The 11,505-nt window shown below is 45.1% G+C and overlaps 1 protein-coding gene across 2 annotated transcripts in view; it reads left to right on the top strand.

The window, feature by feature from the left end:
* Positions 1-11,252, top strand: part of aqr (aquarius intron-binding spliceosomal factor) — an 88,212-nt gene extending 76,960 nt beyond the window's left edge. Inside the window, exons 34-36 of one of the 2 annotated variants that reach the window (XM_072457197.1) lie at positions 2,268-2,442; positions 9,928-10,038; positions 10,464-11,252. In XM_072457197.1, coding sequence (XP_072313298.1) covers positions 2,268-2,442; positions 9,928-10,038; positions 10,464-11,096 — 919 coding nt within the window. In that variant the 3' untranslated portion in view covers positions 11,097-11,252. Of the gene's footprint in view, positions 1-2,267; positions 2,443-9,927; positions 10,039-10,460 lie in introns of both variants that reach the window. The other variant, XM_072457196.1, reaches the window with a different exon arrangement.
* The last annotated feature ends 253 nt before the right edge of the window (positions 11,253-11,505 follow it).

Genomic DNA, 11,505 nt, shown 5'->3' with positions numbered 1-11,505 from the left:
TTAAGCTTGCATGAGTTTTGTAAGAGTGTTTTATTAGGATTATAAGGCTTTACAGGCACATCAGCAGAGAGGGGCCCGGGGCCGGTCAGGCTCCTGGAGACACTGAACAGTCTAAGCACCTCATCCTCTTTCAGCCAATGAATCAATGCACACGGCATGCTTTTAATCAAACAATCATTTATTTAGACAACTACAACTCATTATAACAAAAATGACAAATGTATAGAGAATAAACCAGCTGTGACATTTACCAGATGCTCTTTCTTTCACTCCACATGAAGTTTCCTCCAGCACTACATATTCTTTCTTCTTTAGATCAACAACTATATCTTTTAAGTGGACTTTGCCTGCTTGTTTTAACTTCCATATCATTCATCTGCAGTGAAATTGGTAAAAGTCCTTGAATAGCATTGAAGCGAGCGTGGTAGGATTCCAGTCTTCTGACAGTTGGAAATGGCATCTCAAATCTCTTCATTCAGGCTGGAAAACCCACTCTCTGCTCTCGGTGTCCTTGCCCTTTGTTGTTCATTGTCGCCTCCACTCTCCTGTGAAGTAACATCCTCCCACATTGTAGCATCTCTTCAGTGTCTTCTCCATCCTCTTTCCATGATTTCAAGAGCTAAGCTGTTTGTTTGTTTGTTTCAGTCACATGCTGCTTTATTATTCTGCATTTTCTTAGAGAGTTGAGCCTTGTACTATGTTTAAATGTTTTTAATTGAGTTCAAACGCCAAACTTGCAAGTCGTAAATGAAGTATGCATTTTATAAGCATGAAGTAAGAAATAGTGGCACCTCTAGTAAATGTCTTTATTGCTAAAAACATATATATATATATATATATATATATATAATATATTTTTCATATCAAATAAGCCCATTGCTTAGTGTCAAAATCAAGTTTGTTATCAAGTTATTTTTGAGCAATAAAAATACTAAAAAACAAAACACTAAAAATAGTCACATTTCCTCTGAACTCTGCTCCAAACCTTTTTACTGACGAGACCTCTCGTCGATATACTGGGGTCATTTAAAAGACCCCAGTATATCGTTTACTCACAGATATGTCTAATATTTCAATGCACCTCAACCTTAAAAATAGCTTCATATAAATGTGTGTCTTCATCTATTTGGCTGTGTGTGTGTGTGTTTGGTCCTGACATCAAAACAATACAAATGTGTCCTCTCGTTTGTCCTGTTTGCTGAGTGAATGTAATTTGAAAGTTTGTCTCTGGTCATAAATCACTTGTGTTTGCAGAATATAAGACAGTTTTTCTGGAACATTGCTGTTTGACTGAATGCACTTTCTTTTTAAAAACATCACAACATTTCTACAATCAGGTCATTTCTTTTGCCTGTGTTGTACCGTGTGGGCGGAGTGTCATTTTTAAACAAACATGTCTTCCGGAGGACGCCTTATGCTTTGTACTGAAATATATTATTATTTTGTTCATTGTAAACCACAACATTTCTCTCAAACAACTATGGTAGTCATAGGAACAGGTCCATTGACTTCATGTTGACAATCAGGAGTTTCCTCTACATGTTTTATTTTCACATGTTATAATAATTGGAAATGAGGACAGGGATGTGGGCCGGGGTAGGGGTCTAATTTTCTTATTTCTTATCACTGCAGGACATCACAGGATTAACTCACACAATCAATCAATCAAAATACAAATGTGTGTAAAATAATGCTGAGGAAATACCACAGCAACAAGGTTAAACGCTCAATAAAGTTCTTTTGCTTAGTCACTTAAACTGTAATTTGCAACCTTAATGTTCAAAAATAATATAATATAATCTCCTTCTATGTTGCAACTGTGGTCACTTCAGATTTTTCTGCCATAATGTTCTGTGTTTGTGCTATACTATGTTTTTTTTTGGATTGTTTGTGAATAAATGTACATTATGTCAAATCCAGTGTTCTGAAACGCACAGTCCTTGCCATGTGATTGGCCCGTTAATTTGCAAAAAGGTGGAGCACTTCCTGTATTACCACTTAATGACAAGGTCGAACAGCGTGTTCTCAGTTCAAGAGAATAATACGGCCTAAAAATGCAGGATCTGTGCGTTTGAATGAAACAAGAGCTTACTCCAGATACAGCATGTTTTGATGAGGAAACAATATTATAACAAAGATTTTTTTTAAAGCGTAGCATAGGCCCTTTAAGAAATGGTCTGTTTCCACTTCTTAAAGCCGCCTTTTAGTTAGTGATTTCTGTGTCGTGAACATCTTTGGTCTAATGTTTTGCTCGTTGTCCTCCTCAGGGACGTCCGGCGGTTGGTGGTGGCCATGTCCAGAGCCAGACTGGGGCTTTACATCTTCGCCCGCGTGGCTCTGTTCCAGAACTGCTTTGAGCTGACCCCTGTGTTCAACCAGCTGACCGCCCGGCCCCTGGAGCTGCACATCCGCCCCAACGAGTACTACAGCCAGGAGCAGCCCGTATGTACACGCCCGGCTCCTCCCCCCTCCCCCCTCTCCACACGACGTCAGACCTGTAGATCCTCCACAGTGTGTTCAGATGCTCAAATCGTTTTCTTGCTTCTTCTCTCCCCTTCTCTCCCCTTCTCTCCCCTTCTCTTCCCTTCTCTCCCCTTCTCTCCCCTTCTCTCCCCTTCTCTCGCCTTCTCTTCCCTTCTCTCCCCTTCTCTCCCCTTCTCTTCCCTTCTCTCCCCTTCTCTCCCCTTCTCTCGCCTTCTCTTCCCTTCTCTCCCCTTCTCTCCCCTTCTCTCCCCTTCTCTTCCCTTCTCTCCCCTTCTCTCCCCTTCTCTTCCCTTCTCTCCCCTTCTCTCCCCTTCTCTCCCCTTCTCTCCCCTTCTCTCCCCTTCTCTCGCCTTCTCTCCCCTTCTCTTCCCTTCTCTCCCCTTCTCTCCCCTTCTCTCCCCTTCTCTCCCCTTCTCTTCCCTTCTCTCCCCTTCTCTCCCCTTCTCTCCCCTTCTCTCCCCTTCTCTCCCCTTCTCTCCCCTTCTCTCCCCTTCTCTCCCCTTCTCTCCCCTTCTCTCCCCTTCTCTCCCCTTCTCTCCCCTTCTCTCCCCTTCTCTTCCCTTCTCTTCCCTTCTCTCCCCTTCTCTCCCCTTCTCTCCCCTTCTCTCGCCTTCTCTCCCCTTCTCTTCCCTTCTCTCCCCTTCTCTCCCCTTCTCTTCCCTTCTCTCCCCTTCTCTCCCCTTCTCTCCCCTTCTCTTCCCTTCTCTTCCCTTCTCTCCCCTTCTCTCCCCTTCTCTTCCCTTCTCTTCCCTTCTCTCCCCTTCTCTCTCCTCTTTTTCTTTCTCCCCTTCTCTCTCCTCTTTTTCTTTCTCCCCTTCTCTCTCCCATCCCCATATTGTCCTTTTTCCCTTCACTCTCAGTTCCCTATTGTTCATTTCATTTATTTATTTATTTCATTTCCCTTTTCTAATTGTATTATTTCCCTCACCCCTTCTCTCCCTTATTGTTTTTATGTTCCGTCTCTCCCCTTTCCCTATTGTTCATTTTCTTGCTTTATGTCGTTCACCTTCCCTCTTTTTCCTTTCCCCATCTTATTCTTTGTTCTTTAAGCCTCCTTTTCTCTCTTAACCTCGTCTCTATCTCTTATCTTCTCTTCTCTCTCTCTCTTCCATCTCTTCTTCCTGTCTCCTCGTCTCTTTTCACCTTCCTCTTCTCTCAAAATTTCTCATTTTTGTCTTCTCTCTCTCCTCTCACCCTGGTCCTCTTTCCCTTGACCTCTCTTTCCCTTGACCTCTATCTGCCATCTTCCCTCTCTTCTTTCTCTTTCACTATCCCTCTTCTCTCGTCGCTTCTCGTCTCTTCTCTCGTCTCTTCTCTCGTCTCTCCTCTCGTCTCTCCTCTCGTCTCTCCTCTCGTCTCTTCTCTCGTCTCTTCTCTCGTCTCTTCTCTCGTCTCTCCTCTCGTCTCTCCTCTCGTCTCTCCTCTCGTCTCTTCTCTCGTCTCTTCTCTCGTCTCTTCTCTCGTCTCTTCTCTCGTCTCTTCTCTCGTCTCTCCTCTCATCTCTCCTCTCATCTCTCCTCTCGTCTCTCCTCTCGTCTCTCCTCTCGTCTCTTCTCTCGTCTCTCCTCTCGTCTTTCCTCTCTTCTCTCGTCTCTTCTCTCGTCTCTCTCCTCTCGTCTCTTCTCGTCTCTCTCCTCTCGTCTCTCCTCTCGTCTTTCCTCTCTTCTCTCGTCTCTTCTCTCGTCTCTCTTCTCTCGTCTCTTCTCTTCTCTCTCGCTCACATCTTTCTCCTGAAGCGTACTAATCTTCTGCAGCTGATTATGGGAGCTCCATATATGGTGATAAGAGCCAGGCTTCTTGCTCCCACATGTTTGACACAGTTCACCCTCTGCACTGCAAAAACTCCAGCACGCTTTAAACCATTTCTGTCTCTCTTGATTTTAATCGATTTGATTATGTTAGATTGAATGGCTTTCATGATCTAGATAGTTAAACTTATTTCATGGCATTTTAGCTTGATTTGAGAATATGCATACGTTTCAGAATAAGAAATTAGGACCGTTTCCATAGTGATTAACAAAAACAAAATATTATATATTTTGAGTGGTGAAAAAGTCCTCAATGTTGCATATTGCAGAATGCCATGAATACATTTGCAAAATAAATGCATTATAAAGGGGACATCACTGCATTTATTATTTTGGAAGGGAGTTCCAAAAATGCATGAAATGTTTGCATATAGTCGACAGTCCCGCCTTTATAGTCCCGCCTTTATAGTCGACAGTCCCGCCTTTATATTCAACAGTCCCGCCTTTATATTCAACAGTCCCGCCTTTATAGTCGACAGTCCCGCCTTTATATTCAACAGTCCCGCCTTTATAGTCCCGCCTTTATAGTCGACAGTCCCGCCTTTATATTCAACAGTCCCGCCTTTATAGTCGACAGTCCCGCCTTTATAGTCGAGAGTCCCGCCTTTATAGTCCCGCCTTTATAGTCGACAGTCCCGCCTTTATAGTCGAGAGTCCCGCCTTTATAGTCGAGAGTCCCGCCTTTATAGTCCCGCCTTTATAGTCGACAGTCCCGCCTTTATATTCAACAGTCCCGCCTTTATAGTCGACAGTCCCGCCTTTATAGTCGAGAGTCCCGCCTTTATAGTCCCGCCTTTATAGTCGACAGTCCCGCCTTTATATTCAACAGTCCCGCCTTTATAGTCGACAGTCCCGCCTTTATAGTCGAGAGTCCCGCCTTTATATTCAACAGTCCCGCCTTTATAGTCGACAGTCCCGCCTTTATAGTCGACAGTCCCGCCTTTATAGTCGACAGTCCCGCCTTTATATTCGACAGTCCCGCCTTTATAGTCGACAGTCCTGCCTTTATAGTCCCGCCTTTATAGTCGACAGTCCCGCCTTTATAGTCGACAGTCCCGCCTTTATAGTCGACAGTCCCGCCTTTATAGTCCCGCCTTTATAGTCGACAGTCCCGCCTTTATAGTCCCGCCTTTATAGTCGACAGTCCCGCCTTTATAGTCCCGCCTTTATAGTCGACAGTCCCGCCTTTATAGTCCCGCCTTTATAGTCGACAGTCCCGCCTTTATAGTCGACAGTCCCGCCTTTATAGTCCCGCCTTTATAGTCGACAGTCCCGCCTTTATAGTCCCGCCTTTATAGTCGACAGTCCCGCCTTTATAGTCGACAGTCCCGCCTTTATAGTCGACAGTCCCGCCTTTATAGTCCCGCCTTTATAGTCGACAGTCCCGCCTTTATAGTCGACAGTCCCGCCTTTATAGTCGACAGTCCCGCCTTTATAGTCGACAGTCCCGCCTTTATAGTCGACAGTCCCGCCTTTATATTCGACAGTCCCGCCTTTATAGTCGACAATCCCGCCTTTATATTCAACAGTCCCGCCTTTATAGTCGACAGTCCCGCCTTTATAGTCCCGCCTTTATAGTCGACAGTCCCGCCTTTATAGTCCCGCCTTTATAGTCTACAGTCCCGCCTTTATAGTCCCGCCTTTATAGTCGACAGTCCCGCCTTTATAGTCGACAGTCCCGCCTTTATATTCGACAGTCCCGCCTTTATAGTCGACAGTCCCGCCTTTATAGTCGACAGTCCCGCCTTTATATTCAACAGTCCCGCCTTTATATTCAACAGTCCCGCCTTTATATTCAACAGTCCCGCCTTTATATTCGACAGTCCCGCCTTTATATTCGACAGTCCCGCCTTTATAGTCGACAGTCCTGCCTTTATAGTCCCGCCTTTATAGTCGACAGTCCCGCCTTTATAGTCGACAGTCCCGCCTTTATAGTCGACAGTCCCACCTTTATAGTCGACAGTCCCACCTTTATAGTCCCGCCTTTATAGTCGACAGTCCCGCCTTTATAGTCCCGCCTTTATATTCAACAGTCCCGCCTTTATAGTCCCGCCTTTATATTCAACAGTCCCGCCTTTATAGTCCCGCCTTTATAGTCGACAGTCCCGCCTTTATAGTCCCGCCTTTATAGTCGACAGTCCCGCCTTTATAGTCGACAGTCCCGCCTTTATAGTCGACAATCCCGCCTTTATAGTCGACAGTCCCGCCTTTATAGTCGACAGTCCCGCCTTTATAGTCGACAGTCCCGCCTTTATATTCAACAGTCCCGCCTTTATATTCAACAGTCCCGCCTTTATATTCGACAGTCCCGCCTTTATAGTCGACAGTCCTGCCTTTATAGTCCCGCCTTTATAGTCGACAGTCCCGCCTTTATAGTCGACAGTCCCGCCTTTATAGTCGACAGTCCCACCTTTATAGTCGACAGTCCCGCCTTTATAGTCCCGCCTTTATAGTCGACAGTCCCGCCTTTATAGTCCCGCCTTTATATTCAACAGTCCCGCCTTTATAGTCCCGCCTTTATAGTCGACAGTCCCGCCTTTATAGTCCCGCCTTTATAGTCGACAGTCCCGCCTTTATAGTCGACAGTCCCGCCTTTATAGTCGACAATCCCGCCTTTATAGTCGACAGTCCCGCCTTTATAGTCGACAGTCCCGCCTTTATAGTCGACAGTCCCGCCTTTATAGTCCCGCCTTTATAGTCGACAGTCCCGCCTTTATAGTCCCGCCTTTATAGTCGACAGTCCCGCCTTTATAGTCCCGCCTTTATAGTCGACAGTCCCGCCTTTATAGTCGACAGTCCCGCCTTTATAGTCGAGAGTCCCGCCTTTATATTCAACAGTCCCGCCTTTATAGTCGACAGTCCCGCCTTTATATTCAACAGTCCCGCCTTTATATTCAACAGTCCCGCCTTTATAGTCGACAGTCCCACCTTTATAGTCCCGCCTTTATAGTCGACAGTCCCGCCTTTATAGTCCCGCCTTTATATTCGACAGTCCCGCCTTTATAGTCGACAGTCCCGCCTTTATAGTCGACAGTCCCGCCTTTATAGTCGACAGTCCCGCCTTTATAGTCGACAGTCCCGCCTTTATAGTCGACAGTCCCGCCTTTATATTCAACAGTCCCGCCTTTATAGTCCCGCCTTTATAGTCGACAGTCCCGCCTTTGTTGTTGTTGTTGTTGTTGTTTTATGGCGGTTGGCATCCGAGTGTTGCATTACCGCCAGACTTTATTCCTCAGATGTTTCGTCCCGCCTTTATAGTCGACAGTCCCGCCTTTATAGTCCCGCCTTTATAGTCGACAGTCCCGCCTTTATAGTCCCGCCTTTATAGTCGACAGTCCCGCCTTTATAGTCTCAATGGAATCTTAGCTCCAGTGTCTTAGCGTCTCTTAGCTTTAGCCTGCGACTCCTCTTCTCTGTTAGCTCATTGTACATCAGCCATCTGCGAGGGCGTTGTTGCTATAATTATCCTGCCAAGGTTACTAGACGTGGCCCCACCAGGCCAGGCGCGGCCCCACCAGGCCTGCCCGTGCCAGACAGTGGCCCCTGATCACTAGCTTGGCATCACGGCATGTGTGTGGCAACAGAGGTGTTTAAAATACTGCTGGCCCCTGACACTTCCTCTGACAGAGAGAGAGGCCGGAGGGGACAGCTCTTTTGGGCAGACACATGGGGCCCCTGCTTATACCGGCTATTTTGAGAAGTAAACCTCTGCTTGGAATTGGTAATGATGAGAATGGCACTAAGCAACATTCTAATTATGATATGGTAACATGGCCATTTAAGTTCAAGTAAAATTAAGACAATAAATATGCTGGTTTGAGTCCTGATGGTAACTTAAAGTAACACTTCACACTGTTTGAATGGTGTCATGGAATTAGACATACACCGATGCTATTCCGTAACACATCGAGAACACAATTCAACCTAGAATATGAAACGACACAGAAACATCAGACATTTGTGTGGCATGCATGGGAGAAAACGCGGGGACTGTGTCAGCCAGGCCGTTGTAAGGAGCCTGGCTGACCCTCCTGCGTCTCACCCCCGCGTCTCACACCGTTTTTTCCCATGCTGGTTGGTTTTATTAGATATTCTGGAATAGGCGGGTCACATTTCTCATTGGTCAGCCTCACATCAAGGCACTTGGTATTTTTCCGTAGAGATAAAGCCTGCAAGGGGGGGTGCAACTCCCCCCCCCCTCGGGTAAACATTCTTTGGCCCATCTTTATGATACCTTCACAAATAAATGCAGTTTGTCACACACCCGTTCTTCTCTTAGACTAATGATGCAGATAAAATACATCACAGAAATATAATCATATATTCACATTTTATCACAAATGGTCAGATATGATGATTGTGCAGAACAGACAATAGAATCAATTTGTTCACTATGAAAGATAATAAATATATCTTGCATCAGGAAATGCAATTAATACGTATTTCATCATGTCATGGGTTCAGTTAAAAAACCTCCCCTTTTTCTCTATTCTTGTTTTGAGTTATTGTTGTGTTGTTGACCTTTTTGCAGATTTGTCATTGTTTTATTAGATTGTGTACGCCACTTTAGCCAAGTACTTTATAAATCAAGTTGGTGCTAGTACCAGAAAAAAACTAATGCCTGATGTGCGAGCACTGTGGAAAGTTAGGCTCACAAATGATAAAGTTGACGGTTTAAATGTATCTATGAACATTGTAGTTTTGAATCTTTTATATTGATGAAAACACAAATTGGTCCAGAACAGGTTTAAGTATTGATACCAAAGACCATCTATTCAGTTGTATTATTTTACAGATTTGGTAAATTGATGAGCAGCTTTATTATGATGACATTCTGATCAGTAATTTAATCATAATAACATGTTTAATTTTCAATCACACATGGCACACACCACATTTATACATAGGCAAAGGCTGAAGTGTGGAGCTGGGATCAAACCACTGACCTCTTGGTTTGTGGGCAAACACTTAAACCACTATTGCCCCAGGAAACCTTTACAACCAAGCATAATTCTGCTGCTTGAGTAGTATTTGAGCCAAGTGGAAGACGGTACAAGGGTGATTTTGCAGTACATTTGAAGTAATAAAACATTTCCTTTAACACGCAGCAGGAGAAAAACAGGCGTTCTCGTGGTGTATTCCGGGGGTTGTTGAATAATGTATAGTATTTAAGCTGCTCTGTCAACACTGGTATAAATATTCCAGGCTTGCCTTTGGGCCCGTGTAAGCCCATCTCCTCAGTTTAAGCAGTACCGTCCCTGCAGAGCGCATATTTAGCCCGGGCCTGTGCTCACCGCGGGCTGCACGACCGTCTGCATACCAATGCTTTTAAACTCTGCCCTTGCTTCCCTTTTATAATGCACGAGCCGTGGTGTCCGGAGGCAGAGCGCTCACATTCTTTCAACCGCAATCCCAAGATCCCCCCGCAGTTAGATCGGGTCGATACGGTCCGTGTATGAATTTGACGTAGCTGAATGATGGATGTTGTTCCGTTTTTTTAGCTCACAGTAGACAACAGCAGAGACCGAAAGGAGCGCGACAAGTAAAGTTGTGTTTTTGATCAAGGAAATGTGTGTAGAATGTGATAGAAATGCATTAAAAACCCTCCAACGTTGCTTTTTGTCGTTTCTCTCAGAGGGACGCTTCGGCACAGTCGGACAAAGTGGTGAAGAACATGCCGGAATTGGCCAACCTGGCCTACAACATGTACATGCACATGATCCAGACCAACCAGAAGCACAGACAGGTAAACGGATGGAGCTGGGAGGAAGCAACACTTGGATGCTTTAATTACTCTTAATTGGCGTGGCGGAGAAAAAACATGTGGTAATGGACGTGATGTGAACTAAACTCCTGGTTCTAGTCGAAGGATCTGGCAACCCAAAGAAAGGAGTTCATTCTGCTTTCTGAGTGGACAATGCCTGGAGAACTTAAGTGTTAACATAAACCATTTTCACATCTTATCTGTTTACTTCATGTCACGTCTTCTATCAAACTTTAATTCTAACGTGTCAGTTTGCCTTTTTAGAGTTCTGTGTTAGTTTCCCCTTTTGTCAGTTGAATGTTGGTAAAGGAAAGAGATTATTCAGCAGATATTTTCAAATGGTTATGCAAAAAAGAATTCAAAATCCAATTGAAAGAAATATTTTTTTTATTTTTTTCCCACAGCAGCAGCAGTTGGCCCAACCACCGAAACAACGCCAGCCTCCCACAGTGGAGCAGAAAGCCCCCGAGCAGGAGACGCCCATGGACCAGGACACTTCAGGGGGGAAGGACTCGAACCCCAGCGAGACGGAGGAGAAGATGGACACCACGGAGTCTGCTACCACCACCACCACCACCACCACCTCCACCACCACCACCTCCACCTCCACCATGCCAGAACATCCAGGCCGGGACAGCGACAGTGACGACGAGGAGGAGAAGGACATGGAGGAGAGCGGCAAAGAGGAGAGCAACAGGGAGGAGAAGGACAGGAAGGAGAGCAACAAGGAGGCGAGCAACAAGGAGGAGAGCAACAAGGAGGAGAGCAACAAGGAGGAGAGCAGCAAGAAGGAGAGCAGCAAGGAGGAGAGCAGCAAGGAGGAGAGCAGCAAGGAGGAGAGCAGCAAGGAGGAGAGCAGCAAGGAGGCGAGCAACAAGGAGGAGAGCAACAAGGAGGCGAGCAGCAAGGAGGAGAGCAGCATGGAGGAGAGCAACAAGGAGGAGAGCAGCAAGGAGGCGAGCAACAAGGAGGAGAGCAACAAGGAGGCGAGCAGCAAGGAGGAGAGCCTGAAGAAGGGGAGCGTCGGCAAGGAGCAGTAGAACAAGTTTCATTTGTTCATTCATTTTGTGGAGAACTTTTAAGTGTTGAGTGTAGTCAATAATTGCTCATTTTCTGCAATAAAAGAAAATAAATTATGTTTTTCTACATGTTTGAAATTGACTGTACTTTTTTAAAATAAAATAAAACATCTGTATTGTGTTATATGATGTCATGGTTTCATATTCATATCCGTGGGTTTCAGGATGATTAAAAATTAGGGCTGTTTACATAGCGATTCATCATTTACGACTAAATACATATTTTGAATAGGAAAACGATGTATAATTATTAGACGTACATCACATACCTTTACCTTTCAGTGTTCAAGTCTAAAGATTTTAATTAAACACGGGGAAGAAATCATATACAAAGCCCCCCCTTACATGTTTTAACCAAGAAATGTAATGT

This window comes from Eucyclogobius newberryi, unplaced genomic scaffold (genome assembly GCF_026437365.1).
Source record: "Eucyclogobius newberryi isolate DKJ021-1_F unplaced genomic scaffold, fEucNew1.0.hap1 SCAF_21, whole genome shotgun sequence".
NCBI lineage: Eukaryota > Metazoa > Chordata > Actinopteri > Gobiiformes > Gobiidae > Eucyclogobius > Eucyclogobius newberryi.
This window is presented reverse-complemented; position numbering and strand designations above follow the sequence as displayed.